Source organism: Hemicordylus capensis, chromosome 1 (genome assembly GCF_027244095.1).
Source record: "Hemicordylus capensis ecotype Gifberg chromosome 1, rHemCap1.1.pri, whole genome shotgun sequence".
Classification (NCBI taxonomy): domain Eukaryota; kingdom Metazoa; phylum Chordata; class Lepidosauria; order Squamata; family Cordylidae; genus Hemicordylus; species Hemicordylus capensis.
The window spans coordinates 125,210,938-125,228,028 of NC_069657.1; the positions used below are offsets into that span (position 1 = coordinate 125,210,938).

A 17,091-nucleotide genomic window follows, 5' to 3' on the forward strand; every position below is an offset into this window, starting at 1 on the left:
ACAAAATGGCAAATGCGCTTCAATGTTGGCAAGTGATGCACATTGGGACAAAAAACCCACAACTTCAAGTATACGCTGATGGGATCTGAGCTGTTGATTACTGATCAGGAGAGGGGTCTTGGGGTCATGTTGGACAGTTCGTTGAAAGTGTTGACTCAATGCGCGGCAGCTGTGAAAAAGGCCAATTCCATGCTAGGGATCATTAGGAAGGGGATTGAAAATAAAATGGCTAATATTATAATACCCTTATACAAAGCTATGGTGCAACCAGCTCTGGAGTACTGCATACAATTCTGGTCACATCATCTAAAAAAGGACATTGTAGAACTGGAAAAGGTGCAGAAGAGGGCAACCAAGTTGATCAGAGGCCTAGAGCACCTTTCTTATGGGGCTCTTTAGTTTAGAAAAAAGGAGACTGCAGGGAGACATGAAAGAGGTCTATAAAATCATGCATGGTGTGGAGAAGGCGGATAGAGAAATTCTTCTCTCACACACATATAACACTAGAACCAGGGGTCATCCCATGAAATTGATTGCCAGGAAATCTAGGACCAACAAACAGAAGTACTTTTTCACACAACACATAATCAACTTGTGGAATTCTCTGCCACAAGATGTGGTGACAGCCAGCAACCTGGATGGCTTTAAGAAGGGTTCGGATAACTTCATGGAGGAGAGGTCTATCAACGGCTACTAGTCGGAGGGCTGTGGGCCACCTCCAGCCTCAAAGGCAGGATGCTTCTGAGTATCAGTTGCAGGGCAGTAACAGCAGTAGGGAGGGCATGCCCTCAACTCCTGTCTGTAGGCTTCCAGTGGCATCTTGTGGGCCACTGTGTGAAACAGGATGCTGGGCTAGATTGGCCTTGGGCCTGATCCAGCAGGACTGTTCTTATGCTCTTAAGTTTGTTTAACTCTGCACTGGAGTTGGCCTGAGGTTACAATCTCATTTACACTTACCAGAAATACAATTGCACTGAACTCAATGGGATTTACTTGTAAGTGAACGTGCTTAAGTTCACACTATAAGGCAGGGGCGTAGCAAGGTTGTAGTGGGCCCAGATACAAGCTTTTAAAATGCCCACCCTTCACTGAAGCTCAGCTCATGAAGTAAAGAAATCTTAAATGAGGCTGAATAGTGGTAACAGAAAGCATAGTATAAAGCATATATATAAACCTATGTGACACAATAGAACATCATCCTAGATTATTTTTTTACAGGTTTTGTAAATTGTGGACAATGCAAGTCATTTAATGGTACTAGAGAAAGACATGCTGTTCTGGTAGCTCCAAGTCTGAACACTCACATCAATTTCAGAGGATGAATACAACTGAAGGAAGCCCAGGTGGGTGCGCGGCTGGGGGAGTCAGTCATGTGAATTGTCTCTGGGGGGTCCCCCAAGGCAGTGGGCCCCCAGACAACTGTCTCCCCTTGCCCTATTATAGTTACGCCCCTGCTATAAGGCCATTCATACTACCTTTAGGTGGGGCAGGTAGAAGGCAGGATAGCACCTACTTCCACCACCTACCAGTTTATCTGGTGTCTTCTTGTGACCTCGTGGCTGTGAGCCATTCAACCATCTGGAGGCTGGGCAAATGCAGCCTGGCCTCCAGAAATCCCACAGTGCGAGTTCTGTGGTGCACTGGGGGATTTCCCCAGAGCCAGGAGCTTTAGCTGACTGACTCTGTGTCTGCTCAAGCTGCAAGCAAGGGGAAGAGCACACTTGGCCCTCCTACCTGGGTAAAAACCTGGGGGGGGGGAGGGAAGCTCGGGCTACCTGGCAGTGATACTTTGACACATTCCCGGCACTTCACACAAACAGCCCTACCCCAGTAGGACTGCTCATGTGAACAGCCTTTTAATATCTTAAACTAAGGTTAGCACACATGCAGGTGTGCTGGCTCTGGATACTGTTCTACAGAACAGGTACTAGCAGTAGCAGTGACGGTATATCATTTTAGTTTTATTAGAATTTATTTTTATTGTATTATGTTTTCGTTTGATTTTAATGCAAGGACATTTAAAACCATAAGATGTGTGCTGCAGGCCAAGATACCAAGAAACCATCTAGTCTAGCATCTTGTTTCACATAACAAACCACCACATGCCTCTGGAAAAGCCACCATCAAGTCATGAAGGCAATAGCCTTCACCCCCTTCTATCCTCCAGAAACTCAGAAATTCAGAGAGAGGCCCTACGTCTCCTGATGGGAAGCGGGCACTTTCAGCAAAATCAGATTTAGAAAAATTATTCAGGTGATTACTATATTGATTTATACAGATTGTTTACTTCGGGTTGCAGAGTTAAGTTATATATGGAAGGGGGGAAATTGCTTACGGTAAAAATAAGGTCAGCTGTGCTGTTTATCATGCAGCAATGGTGGCTGTCTTAAGGGGAAATGAGCAATCTGCTCCTCTTGAGTTCAAGCCAGCAGCACTGAGTTCCATGCCATGGTGAAGGTAGTTCAGGTCACCATGTGTCAACCTTGTCCTTCACAGCTTATAATTAAGCTTTGGGGTTTATGGACACAGGAATCCAACTGTGAGAAGGTATTGCCTTCCCAGGAAAATATTGCAAGTGAGCTTTTTTGTTTGTTTGTTTGTTTGTTTAAAGCAGAAGTTTTGATTAGGTATTATGGATTCAGCCTACGAAATTCTGGCTTTTGAGTTATCATCAGGCACTGCTTCATATGTCCCAACCTTGAGATCTTCTTCAGAGGCCCTGCTTCGACTTCCCCCACCACATGGAGGTGACGTGGGTGGCTACAAAGGAGGGGGCCTTTCCCGTGGTGGCACTCCGTTTAGAATAGCCTCCCCAGTGAGGATCACTTGGCATCATCACTTTGTTCTTTTAGACACCAGGTGAAACACTCAGGTCTTTTAAAATAGGTTTTTAAAATGATTTTTAAATGTTTGTCTTTTTCGTTTGTATTTTATTTTAATTTTTTGCTTTGCTCTATGTGTTTTAATTGCATATTTTATTTTATTCGATTGTTGTCCTATTGTGAACCGCCAAGAGAACAATTTATTATGGGCGGCTAACAAAGCTGTTGTTGTTATCATCATCTCAGCCTTCCACTAGACAATCTGTGTAAATCAAGATAGTTACTGTGCTTTTTAACATAGTCAAATAACCAGCACCTCAACAATGGAAACAGAAGGACACGGCAGGATTGCTACTGGTAGCTTAGAAACTTAGAGGTACTTGCAATTCCCCCATATGTTTTCTCCATTTCATGCATTCTTTTAAATAAGCACAGGTCCAAAACCACAAGCACTTAATAACTGTGTAGCCATCTGGCTTGTGAAACTGTCCAATCTCCCAAGCCATAACTAAATTGTCCTTTAAATGCAATTAAGATAAAAGCTCTTCGAGTCTTTCAATGGCTGCAATTTTCTATCAGTCAGAAATAAAAGCTACACTGTTGCCATTTCCAAATGCTATTCTAAGTCAAAAACAGGAATAGTGAAGTGGAGAGAATTATATTTTTCCCCCGCACATTTATTATCACCAGGTTAAAAATGGTCTCTTGAAAAGGATGCACTGATGTATTTGTGTATTTCCACCCACCCCCACCCCCCTAAATCCTTCAATTGGCAAGCTGGTACAACATATCTTGTGTCTGATAGGAACACTTAGGCGGAGTTCAGACGAAAGAGGAAACCAGAGGTCCCTTCACTTCCAGATTCCCTGAATGTGTGAACTCGGGGAAATGGAGTTTGTGGGGGAAAGCAATGGATTCCCTCATCAAACTCCACTCTGAACCTTAGGTCAGAGTGGAGTTTCACCACCGCAAACTCCATTTCTGCAGTGACAACACTACGACTGAACACTTGCACTGCAGTTTCGGCTTGACGGGACTGTGGTTGAGAGAGGAAGTTCCTCCCTCACTTCTGCCCAATTGACTGTGTGGGCTGTCCTTCTGTCAAGAAGGAACCTCACACAGCAAGCTCCCCCGCCTCTCTGAAGTCTTGCTGACTGCAGAGGGGCCCTTTCCCCAATGTCTGGACGTGGACAGGAGAGCGAGGGGAGGGGGCACAGAACCACGGGTCCATGAGACCTGCAGTTCCGTGCTACTTCTGAACCTGGCCATAGGATGTAAAAAAACCACATGCTACCATGAATACATTACAAGGTTCATGTTTGTTCCCAAAACTGAGATTAATTGGCACAGCGGGGAAATGGCTTGACTACCAAGCTAGAGGTTGCCCGTTCAAATCCCCACTGGTGTGTTTCCCAGACTATGGGAAACACCTATATCAGGCAGCAGTGATATAGGAAGATGCTGAAAGGCATCATCTCATACTGCACGGGAGGAGGCAATGGTAAACCCCTCCTGTATTCTATCAAAGACAGTCACAGGGCTCTGTGGTCACCAGGAGTTGACACCAACTCAACGGCACACTTAACTTTTACTTTATGCATACAACAACCTGTTTTCTTGGAAATCCCACTGTGTTTAATGCAACTTGCTCCCAGATAAGTGTGTACAGGATTGCAGCCTTAAACTTGTTTTTTTCCTTTAATGAAAGTCACTATTGCCTCCGATGACATAAATGAGAGTATGATGGTTTGGCAAGATCAGGGTCTGCAGGAGGCTCTTCAGGGTTGGGCAAACAACAAGTAAGGGGACAAGGAAAGTTTACTGTGTAAAATCCAGGGGGCCACGTGAGCCCAGGGAGGCAGCCCACAATGGAGAAGGCAATAGATGGGAACAGAAAAGGTTGCAGAAAGTACAGAGGGTCTGGGGGAGGAAATCTATATGGCATCACAATGCAAGTGGGCTGGAAGGAGTAGAGAGTTTAAAAAATAAAGGAGAAAATCAGGGAGCAAGATTGTGTAACTGGCCCTTGCAGGGTTAGCTGCTGCCAGCCAGTCAGAATGAGGAATTCTGTGGGAGAGAAAGAAAACCAAAAGGGGCTGAGACCACTGGTCCATTGCACCTGAAGATGGCTCTTTCACTTTAGGCACAGGAGTCAGTTGCAGGAAATCCCATTTTGTTAAAACATTATAATGTGAGAAACAAGTGAGATAACTAAAACTATAACTGTGAAGTTCTAAATGTTATGTGAGATCCAATACCAATGCTGACTGGTTTTCAGTGTGTTTCAACCTGCTTTTCCAATTGGACAGCCTTTATTATCTGCCTTGCTCTCTTTTCCCCGTGAGCAGAACAGTTTTAAAATGATAACATTCACATGACCATACAGGCAGGCAGCAAGGCAGGGCTCAGCCTATCTTCCCCCAGATGATCGCTCTTGATCCCTTCAGCTCACAAGCCGCATGCCTACACAACCTGTGCTGCCAGGGCTACAGAGGCCAGGACTCATTTTCCTGGCCTCTGCATATCCCACAGTGCACCACAGCAGGCGGGTTAAGGGCTGATTTACACCCTTCACCTCAGCTAAGAGACAAGCTTCAGCACTGGGCTTTGCACCACAAGACTGCCGGGATCTGCGTGGATCCCAGTGGTTATTCTGGGCAGCCAAGCCCAGGCCTGGCTACCTAAGCCTAAGCTTGGCTGCTCGTGAGAACAGCTGAATGCATTTTTTTAACATAGTTGCACCTTTTTTTAATGAGTGAGTAGAACAAGTCAGTTTTTGAACCTGAACTGTGATTAAGCATACCTTGAATATCCATACAAATTGAATTTATTTATTTATTTATTTATTTATTTTTACATTTCTATACCGCCTTTCGTTAAAAACACAACCCCAAGGCGGTTTACAAAAATTAAAACATACAATAAGAAAGCAATAAAAAACATCAAGCTAAAAACATATAAAAACAGCCATGAAAACAATACAACAGATAAAAACACACAGAAGCCGCAGTAAAATTATGTAAAAGCCTGGGTAAAAAGCCAAGTCTTTAAAAGCTTTCTAAAAGCCATGATGGAGTCTGAGGAACGAATGGCCACAGGGAGAGCATTCCAGAGTCTAGGAGCAGCAACAGAGAAGGCCCTGTCCCGAGTGCACGACAGCCGGGCCTCCCTCATTGTCGGCACCCGGAGCAGGGCCCCCTCAGATGTCCTCGTCAGGTGGGCAGCAACCCTTGGGAGCAGGCGGTCCCTCAAATACCCCGGGCCCAAACCGTTAAGGGCTTTAAAGGTCAAAACCAGCACCTTGAATTGGACCCGGAAACGAACCGGCAGCCAGTGCAGCTCTTTCAAAATGGGGGTAATATGTTCCCAACGGGCAGCTCTGGATAACACCCTCGCTGCCGCGTTTTGCACTAGCTGCAGTTTCGGGATACTCTTCAAGGGCAGCCCCACGTAGAGCGCGTTACAGTAATCCAGCTGCGACGTGACTAAGGCGTGGGTAACCGTGGCCAAATCTGCCTTCTCGAGAAAGGGACGCAGCTGGCACACCAGCCGAAGCCGTGCAAAGGCACCCCTGGCCACCACCTCCACCTGAGCTTCCAAAAGCAGAGCCGGGTCCAGTAGTACTCCCAAGCTGCGTACTTGCTCCTTCAAGGGGAGTGCAACCCCATCCAGAACCGGTAAAATCTCCTCATCCCAATTGGCTCTCCTACTGACCAACAGTACCTCCGTCTTATCCGGATTCAATTTCAGTTTGTTAGCCCACATCCAAACCATCATGGCCTCCAGCCCCCGATTCAGGACATCCACCGCCTCCCTAGGATCAGATGACAAGGAGAGATAGAGCTGAGTGTCATCCGCATATTGCTGACAACTCAGTCCAAATCCCTGGATGACCTCTCCCAGCGGCTTCATGTAGATGTTAAACAGCATGGGGGACAAGACCGATCCCTGCGGGACCCTACAGGCCAACGGCCATGGGGCCAAGCAGTAGTCCCCCAGCACCACCTTCTGGACCCTCCCCTCAAGAAAGGACCAGAACCACTGCAACGCAGTGCCTCTGATTCCCATACTCGAGAGGCGGCCCAGGAGGATACCATGGTCGATGGTATCGAACACCGCCGAGAGGTCCAGCAGAACCAACAGGGACGCACTCCCCCTGTCTAGTTCCCGGCGTAGGTCATCCACTAGAGCGACCAAGGCAGTCTCAGTCCCATACCCGGGGCAGAAGCCAGATTGAAAAGGGTCCAGATAATCCGTATCATCCAAGACCCTCTGCAGCTGGGACGCCACCACACGCTCCATCACCTTGCCCAAAAAGGGAAGGTTAGACACAGGTCTATAGTTGTCTAGGTTGGAGGAATCAAGGGAGGACTTTTTTAATAGAGGTCTTACCACCGCCTCCTTGAGGCACGATGGCATCCTGCCCTCCCTTAATGAAGCATTAATGATCACCTCCATCCATCTGCCTGTCCCCTCCCTGGCAGCTTTTATTAGCCATGAAGGGCAAGGGTCAAGAGCGCACGAAGTCGCCCGCACACTGCCCAGGATCTTGTCCACATCCTCAGGCTGCACCAACCGAAAAGAATCCAACACAATGGGACCAGATGGTACCAAAGGCACGTCTGCCAGAACTGCCAAAACTCTGGAGTCCAGGTCAGCACGGATGCAAGCGACTTTATCTGCAAAGTGACAGGCAAATCGATCACAAAGAGCTGTAGATGACTCCTCCCCCATTGTCTGGGGGATGTGTGGAGCAAGGTTTTCACCACACAAAACAGCTCTGTTTGTCTGCACTGAGCAGACTCAATGGAGGCGGAGAAAAAGCATTTCTTTGCCGCCCCCACCGCCACAGCATAGTCCCTAAAATGGGCTCTAGCCCGTGTTCGGTCGGATTCGTGGTGACTCTTCCTCCAGCATCGCTCCAGCCATCGCCCGAGTTGCTTCATCGCCCTAAGCTCCAAGGAAAACCAAGGAGCAGAATGGGCTCCACCAAGCCGGAGAGAGCATTTAGGAGCAACCGTGTCAACAGCCCGGGCCATCACTCCATTCCAGAGATCAACCAAGGCCTCAACAGGGTCACCAGCTCTGGACACTGGAAACTCCCTGACGGCTGTCTGAAATCAAAGCGGATCCATAAGCCTCCGGGGGCGGACCATCTTAATCGGCCCACCACCCCTGCAGAGGGCAGACGGAGTAGTCAAACTAAACCCCACCAGGTGATGATCTGTCCATGACAAGGAAGTGGTCTCAAATTCCCCCACCTCCAGATCATTTATTTCCTGGTCGGCAAAAACCAGATCCAGAGTATGTCCCGCCACGTGGGTAGGGCCCGATACCAATTGAGACAGGCCCATGGTTGCCATGGAGGCCATGAAATCCTGAGCTGCACCCACTAGGGGGGCCTCAGCGTGGACATTGAAATCCCCCCAAACAATAAGCCTGGGGGAACCCAAGGCCACCTCCGAGACCACCCCTGCCAGCTCAGGTAGGGAGACTGAGGTGCAGCGGGGTGGTCGGCACACCAGCAGAATCCCCAGCCTATCTCGGAGGCCCACCCTCAAGGACAAACACTCGAAATTCTGAGAGTGCCTGACCGGGCACCTGGAAACGGGGAGAGTCTCTCGAAAGATGACTGCAACGCCTCCTCCCCAACCCTCGAGGTGGGGCTGCTGCACGATCTGGAAACCTGGAGGACAAAGCTGAGAGAGACCAACCCCGCCCAGCGCATCCAACCAGGTCTCCGTCACACATACCAGGTCAGCACGCTCATCCACAATCAGATCGTGGATGAGAGATGTTTTTGCGTTAACTGACCTGGCATTCAGCAGCAGCACCCTAATCCTCGAAGGAGTGTTCTCAGAACTCCCTAGGGTCAGAGGTTTGGGAGAAGGGCCGGAAAAAGGAACAGGCCTCAATTGCCTGGACCGATTTCCCTTGTAACGGCCTGCCCAACTCCCACCGCCATACCTCCCTCTGCCCGCTACCCGTGATATTGCCGCCCCCACTCCATCCCCACTTTTTCGCTCTCCCAGACACATCTCCCCAGACCAACCCACCACAGCCTCTTGGCTTAATAAAAACCAGAACCAGGCTTATGTAAACTCCTGCTAGCTTCTTGATTAAGGGAAGACGGATCTTCAGGCAGAAGGAGAGAGATCTTCTGGGCCCCCAGGCAGCTCGCCCCACGGCTGAGAGCCACAAGGACGAGAGCCCTTGGGCCAGCCTGCCCTATATAGTGGCAGAAGCCCCAGCTCAGCAACAGCCCAGGAGATGTTACACACCTGGAGAAGAGGTGGGGCAGAAGCAAAAGACAGTCAGTGCCCCACCCAAGCTGTTCCCTTCTTCCTTCCTCCCCAAGCCCCTGGGCCAGCCTGCCCTATATAGTGGCAGAAGCCCCAGCTCAGCAACAGCCCAGGAGATGTTACACACCTGGAGAAGAGGTGGGGCAGAAGCAAAAGACAGTCAGTGCCCCACCCATGCTGTTCCCTTCTTCCTTCTTCCCCAAGCCCCTGGGCCAGCCTGCCCTATATAGTGGCAGAAGCCCCAGCTCAACAACAGCCCAGGAGATGTTACACACCTGGAGAAGAGGTGGGGCAGAAGCAAAAGACAGTCAGTGCCCCGCCCAAGCCGTTTCCTTCTTCCTTCTGACACTAGATTATTGCTGAGAAGAGATACTGCATTACAAACAAACAGAAAATACCAACAACAAGGTTGGTATGCCAAGACTATGATGTGGCCACATTTGGAGTACTGCATGCAGTTCTGGTCACCCTACCTTAAGGAGGACATTTTAGAACTGGAAAAGGTGCAGAAGAGGGCAACCAAGATGATATGGGGGCTAGAGCACCTTCCCTACAAGGCAAGGCTGTAAAACCTGGGGCTTTTTTGCTTAGAAAAAAGATGACTGAGCAGAGACATGATAGAAGTCTATTAAATCATGCATGGTGTGGAGAAAGTTGATAGAAAATTTTCTTCCTCTCACATAACACTAGAACCAGGGGTCATCCCATGAAACTGATTGCCAAGAAATGTAGGACCAACAAACAGAAGTACTTTTTCACACAACACATAATCAACCTATGGAATTCTCTGCCACAAAGTGTGATGGCAGCCAACAGCCTGGAAGGCTTTAAGAGGGATTTAAAGATGAATACAAATACAACAAAATTCATGGAGGACAGGTCTATCATTGACTACTTACTAGTCTAAAGTAGGCTACCTCCAGCCCCAGGGGTGTAGCAAGGTTGGAGTGGGCCCAGAGACAAGATTTTAAAATGCCACCCCCCTTCACTGAAGCTCAGCTCATGAAGTAAAGAAATCTTAAATGAGGCTGAATAGTGGCAACAAAAAGCATAGTAAAAATCTCTCTCTCTCTCTCTCTCTCTCTCTCTCTCCCCCCCCTCCTATGTGCCACAATAGAACATCATCCTAGATTATTTTTGAAAAGGTTTTGTAAATTGTGGACAATACAAGTCATTTAATGGTACTAGAGAAAGACATGCTGTTCTGGTAGCTCCAGGTCTTAACACTCACATCAATTTCAGAGGATGAAAACAACTGAAGGAAGCCCGGGCGGGTGCGTGGCTGGGGGAGTCAGTCATGTGACTTGCCTCTGCCCCCCCCCAAGGCAGTGGGCCCCCAGACAACTGTCTCCCCTTGCCCTATTATAGTTACTCCCCTAGGCAAGATGCCTCTAAATACCAGTTGCAGGGGAGTAACAGTAGGAGAGAGGGCATGCCCTCAGCTCTTGCCTGTGGGCTTCCCAGAGGCATCTGGTAGGCCACTGTGTGAAACAGGATGCTGGACTAGATAGGCCCTGGACCTGATACAGCAGGGCTTTTCTTAGGTTCTTATGTATATTTACTTCATAGTTCATTGCTTGTTTTCGTTTATTGTAGATTGTTTTAAATGTTTTGTTGCGAGTCACATTTGGGGTCACTTAGGTGGGATTTTTAAAATAAAATACATACGTAACAGTTTGTCCAAAACTGGGGCCCACAGTTCACAACCCCCATTACAGCTCAGTTCCTTATTCTGACCATTTTATGTGCTGACAGCCTTTCTCGGGCATCACTTCAGTCCAATGGGCACGTGCAGTGTTCTGCCTGGCATCAGGGATCGCAATACATCTTGGCAAAGGCCAAGCCAAAAACTCCAGCCAACAAACAGCTCACCTTCCACTTCAAAGGCTTTAGGAGGGGGCAAGACACATTGCACAAAATGATCTGCTGTGCCATCTTCAAACAACTTTTCAGAAGTACCTTCCCACAAAGCTTAGAAATACATGGTCAGCCATTTCCAGGATGAATCCACCTCCAAGGCTGCATTTGTTTCTAGCATTGATCTGGCTTCAGGAGCTAACGAGTGCCCTACTGCTTCTTCAGTCAGAAAGAAAAGAAGAGCACAATCCATCCTGAAATACTCTCAAAGCCACTCCCCCATTCAACATGTAATTTATGTAAAACATTTCCACACTGCTTTTCTTAAAAATGCATTTACCCAAAGCAGTTTGCATTAAGCCACTTCCATTCAATCCCAATGCAGTACTTCCATGGGAGAGGGGGAGAATTTTTTCTGCTGCTGTGCTGCTGCTGTGACATAATATGATGATAGGGGAGATTCCTTATTGTTGCTGACTGCTGTTGCTTTTATTAGCACTTACATTTTAGCACTTACATTTTTGATATTTTGATATACATTATTGATATAGAGTTGCTGCTGTTTTGTTTTACTTAGTTTAACTTAACTGTTTTATCAGTTGTTTTGATTGTTTAAACTTTTACTGTTGTGCACTTTGGATTCCCTTTTAGAAGAAAAGTGAGGATTGGTTTTTTAAAAGAAAGAATGAATATAAGCTATTACATACTGAGGTCATTCACATAACCTTTGAGCGCACCAGGGAGGGCAGGAGAAGGGAAGGCAGGATAGCACCTACCTTCCCGCGAGACAATCTGGCGTGGTCCTGAGCCACACAGCTTGTGAGCCCACGTGACCGGTGCTTTTACGAGACATACGACATTCTGGAAGCCAGGGAAATGTATCCCAACCTTCAGATATCCCGCAGTGCACTGCATGACGAGTGCGGTGCATTGAGGGATCCCACCGTGAGTTGGGCACTCTGTCTGTGTCTGCTTGAGCTTTGTCTGCTTGGGTTGCGTGCAGCTTGAGCATTCACACAACCCTGTACCTGGGCTAAAGGACATGCTCACACCCTTTTAACCAGGTGTAAATGGTTGGGTACAAATCCCGGGCTACTCAAGAGGGCAGTGCAGGGGTTTGTCCTCAATCCTGGCGTTTCACAAGCCTGGGTAGGGCTGCTCGTGTGAAAGCCTCACTATTTTATATACCCAATTAGCTTTCTACCTTGCTAAAATAAGACCATTTCATCATTCCTTTTACCAACATGTGAACCAATTTTTTGCTGAATAAAAGATAACAGTCTTGAAAAAAGATCCAGTTCATTCTGAAATAAATACTAATGTGTAATTTACCTCAGTGCTTTTCACAACAGCCTAGCCCTTTCCAACATTTACAAAATATGCTTCCAGTTCATTGAAAAGGAACCCTTTATAAGGAAAAAACAGATACATGCATGCGAAAGTAGGGAGAGCACGTTTTAAGACCAAGTATTTTGCTTATGTGCATGTAAGGTGAAACTTAGCTTCATTCATTTACAAAGTTCATGATGGGAGATTTTAGGAACAACAATTCCCCTCCCCTATGTTGATCACTCAGTCCAGTTCCATTAGTTCTATCCTACATTCCCAGACACTATGAGAGCTGAGATATGGCCCTGACTCCGAATAATAATAACTAAAATACTGCTTCCTGTAGCTACTTTGTAATGTAGCCACACTGTTTTAAATCCCCAAATGATGTTATCATGCTGGGGCTCATTAAAATAGGGAGACTGACAAACCATATTTTTCCATGCCCATGCATGGTGGGTGTAGCATTCCAAAATCTTTCAGCTCATGCTTTGCCTCAAGCAGTTGCAGCATTTCTCCTGCCAGAAGAGCTGCCAACGAGAATTTTCCATTCCCAAAGAAACAGGCTGCTATTCAGGTTTAAAAAGCAGCTTTTTTGGCTTGCAGCCCTCACAGGTATGTACCAAATATTTAAACATTTTTGCCTCAATTTTTAGTCTGCTAAGAGGAAAATAGAAGTGGATAGTGTTGGATGACAGAAGCAAATCTGTCTCAGACAGTGAAGAACCTTACAGCTCTTAATATTTTTAAATCAAGGAAATGAGGGAGATGCATAATCGTGATCCAAGAATATTGAAAGAGGTGACCACAATGTAGCAGACCTGGGAAGGTAGTACCTGGTGACTAGAGAAACACAAACATTGTACCTATATTCAAAAAGAGAATTAAAATGTCACAACAGACCTGTTACCTGCAATGGTAGATAAGAAATTGGAACCAATCTTTAAAAGGAAATAATACCTAAAACAATGAAAGGAAATAGAATGGATTTGTTAAACCAGCTTTCAACCAACCTTTGTGAAAAAGCATAAATCTGTCAAGGTAGATTTCAGAGGTTGCTCATCAGTAAGGGCAGGAGGGGCTGTGCTCCCTGTCCCAGCAAACAAACAAGCTATCAGAGAAACTCAACCTTACCAGTCCAGGCAGCCAGCAAATCTTCCAAAGCATAGAGCTTCCTCCAGCCCCTTCTCACCTTTTGCTTCCTTCCTTGGTCTTATTGGCTGGAACAGCCTGAAAATCAAGCTGTTCCAGCCAGTCTAATTCCTAGGGGATGTCAGCCTGGCATCGACTACTCCAGTAACTAAAAAACAGGTTAAAAATACACTTCCTGTTAGGGATGTGCGAACAGGTTTGATGTCAAACAGGTTCAGGTGAGGCCATTCCAAGCCCCACCCCCATAGTGATGGCCATTTTAGAGGCTTCTCTCAATGGGCCTCTGCATGGTCGAGTCATGACCCAGGCCACCATGTGCGGCGTGTGCCTCCAAAATGGCCACCACATTGGGCATGTGCGGCGGCCTCCAAAATGGCCACCAGCATGGGAATGAGGCCTGGAATGGGCTGAAGTCCGCCTGAAACGGGCGATTTACCACATAATGGAGGCCAGTGCAGGGGGAACCTCTGGAGACACACACACCCTGTGGCCTTGGAGAAGCCCCCCCGGAAGGGATTAGTGTGTGTGTGTGTGTGTGTGTGTGTGTGTGTGTGTGTATATATATATATATATAACCCCCCTGAACTGAACCGGGGGGGTTCAAGGGGGTGTAGAATTGTACTGGCCCAGTCCAGTTCGGGTCCAACTCGGATCTGAACTGAAAGAGGTCAATCAGTTTTGTGCACACCCCTACTTCCTGGTGGATCCAGGGGCGGTATTTTCTACCAATTCTGTCTCCCCATATGACCCACACTGTTCCCACATGACCTGGGAGCAACATGGAGCAACAGAGGTCGGGATTTGTTTCCCCGGCCTCTGGATATGCCACAAGGCACCACGCAACAAGCATGGCGACTCGGGAGATTCAATCTTCAGAGCCTGAAGAGACACACAATCCCGGCAGCCAGCAATCCCTTAACTTTGGCAAAGAGGTTAACTTCTAAGTGGAGTTAGGCTGAGCAGGAGTACTGGGATCAATATGGCTCCCAATGCTCCACATGGGCAGCCTAGCCCAGGCTAGGTTGGGCTAGGCTGCTCGTGAGAACAGCCTCTTGGTGTTGTCACAATGTGGGCAGTTACAATTCCTGTGGGATGAACTGGCAGATGAGTTGTCCTGATGGGTCTAACTGAACACCATATTAGATATCAGGAAGGTAAGATCAGCAGTGGTTATGAAGGTTGTTTTTTCTTTCACCGAACAACACGAAGTTGGGAGAGCCATGTCAAGCTATCCATAATTGTGATTATCACATTCCAGGTAGTTTTCCAGTTTGACAGAAGAATGAACTGCAGTCCAGGCTTTGTAACTGTTTTACCTTTCATTCCTTCTATATTTAACTTACTTTTGTTCAGAACAAACCAGCACAGATTATGGTGAACTGGAGCATGCTTTAGGTTCAAGTACGTTGCATTATCCATGGGCCACTGGCTCTTTTATGTATCACCAGCCTAGAGTACCCCAGATATACTTCCACTCCTCTGGACTTTTATAGACCTCAAGCTTTTATCTATCCGACCAAGCAACAGAAGACAATCTTCCTATTTTCTGGCAAAGAAATACTTTCTAAGAGAAACCTAGCGCAATCTGCAAACTGGCTATTTTTAGAACATTATAATCCAGCTGACTCTTCTGTGCTAACAGGAAACCAGAGGAGGATGTGGAGAGGCTCATAAGACCTAATTCTCTGATGGGAAAATCAAAGCAGTTTTAATTAACATCAGAGTTACCCTCTGGAAAAAAAATAATAATCAGGACTCAAAAAAGGAACACTGAAGATTTGATGAGACAATGTGTCTAAAAGGAAAGCCCAGTTTCAAAATGTGTGAGTATGATTCATTTAACATCCAAAATTACAGCATTTTCACAGGACTGGTTCCTTCATTAGAGAAGCTGATGCTGTAAGCCCAAGTTAAACATAATTAGTAAATTTCTTCTCCATCTTTATTAGAAGTCTGTCTCCACAATATGGATGATGTCTCTCAATCCAAGCAATTCCTTAGAATGTCTACAGATATGAATATGGGAACCCAGTTGGCATCTGAGTTTGTTGCAGAACATACACATAGTCATTATGAAAATGTGTAAGCGAAAAGGGTGGGTTTTTCTCAGTTAAATAAGCAGTAATTTTCCATGACTTGCATCAAGTATTTACCACTTTCCTTACATTTGTATTGGCAGAGGACAAGTCTATCAATAGCTACTAGTTTTGATTGCTGACCACCAGGTACAGAGGCAATACGTTTCTGAATACTAGCTGCTGGGAAGCAACAATGGGATAGGAGTATTCTAATCACAGGGGCTAAACAACCAAACCCATCCAGCCACAGTGACAAAAGCTGCAGCTCGTGTTGCTGCAGCTACTGCAACATTTTAACCATTTCAAGTATGGCAAAACAGATTTGTATGAATGCCAAAACAGGAGTTTGAATGCATTATTTAAGCATTGTGATGACTTTTTGTTTTGGTAGCTGAAGTTAAAGCCTGTATTGATTTGAAGTTTAGCACGTGCTGAGTTTGTTTGTTTTACAGAGCATCATATGAACGTAAAAGCCCACCTGGATCAAACCAAAGGTCTTCGAGAAGCATCCTGCTTCACTATGGCCAGCCAGATGCTTCTGAAAAGCCCTCAAGCTGTACATGAAGGCAAAAGCTGTCCCTTGCTGTTGCTCTCAAGCCAATGGTATTCAGGATTATGCGGCCTTTGAACCTGGAAGTGCTATATAGCCACCATAGCCATTGATAGACCTCTCCTTCCCCATGGATTTGTCTAATTCCCTTTTAAAGCCATCTAAGCAAGTGATCACCGTATCTTGCATCAGGGGATTCTATACATTAATTATGCACTGTGTGATGTATGTCATTTTTGTCTGTTCTGAATCTGCTGCTGATCAATTTGAATTGAACCCTGTCAATCCAGTGGGATGACAATATTGTGACACAGGGAGAAAACACTTCTACTGTCTTTCTCCACATCATGCATTATTTTATAAACCTCTTCCAAACCAACTAGTCAGTTCAGGATGAGGGGAAGGGTTACACAATAGGCCAATGCAGAAAAAGCTTTATCAAGAATGGCCCAGCTCCTCGGCAATTTCCATCAAAATTAGAAAATCAGAACTGAAATGTGAGTGACACTAAGACCATCATACCACTCATGAATGACAGGCGCCACAAGATTTTGCTACAAGGAAAAAGAACACTGGTACATCTGTCTTTTATAACTAGCTGGTAATGATATATCATAACTGTCAAAACATTGACAAATTGGGTGTGGTAGTGAAGAGAAACCGGAGGGCACTGGGCAGAATGCTAGTTTGTCATCTACATATGTTATTTGCTTTATTTTATGTTTCTTCTTGGAAGAATCTGTGTGGATGTCTGTAACAGCTAACTGATCAGACTCTCCAAAGCTGGAAGAACTTGTACTGGTCTGCGCTATTCTTAAAGGAGATCCATGTACTGCAATGCATAGTTTGTCAGAGAACCAGATTTAAATCTCTGCTGAGCTATGATGTTCAGTGGGAGGCCTAACGTGTCTCAAAGGTTATCTGAAGATACAGATAAGAGCTGTAATGCACTTCTCACATTGAAAAGTGTTACAGAAATGATAAATCGGCAGCTGCAGTCA

At 46.3% G+C, this 17,091-nt stretch overlaps 1 protein-coding gene across 11 annotated transcripts in view; it reads right to left on the reverse strand.

The window, feature by feature from the left end:
- SERGEF (secretion regulating guanine nucleotide exchange factor) overlaps positions 1 to 17,091 on the reverse strand; it is a 188,092-nt gene that overhangs the window by 61,957 nt on the left and 109,044 nt on the right. For 2 of the 11 annotated variants that reach the window (XM_053291968.1, XM_053291912.1), the window contains one exon: positions 13,221 to 13,270. The exons of the other annotated variants lie outside the window; for them this stretch is intronic. Coding sequence is in view for 1 of the 2 variants with exons in the window: in XM_053291912.1 (XP_053147887.1) it covers positions 13,254 to 13,270 (17 nt within the window). In the remaining variant the exon portion in view is untranslated. The remainder of the gene's footprint in view (positions 1 to 13,220; positions 13,271 to 17,091) is intronic. 11 annotated transcript variants of the gene reach the window in all.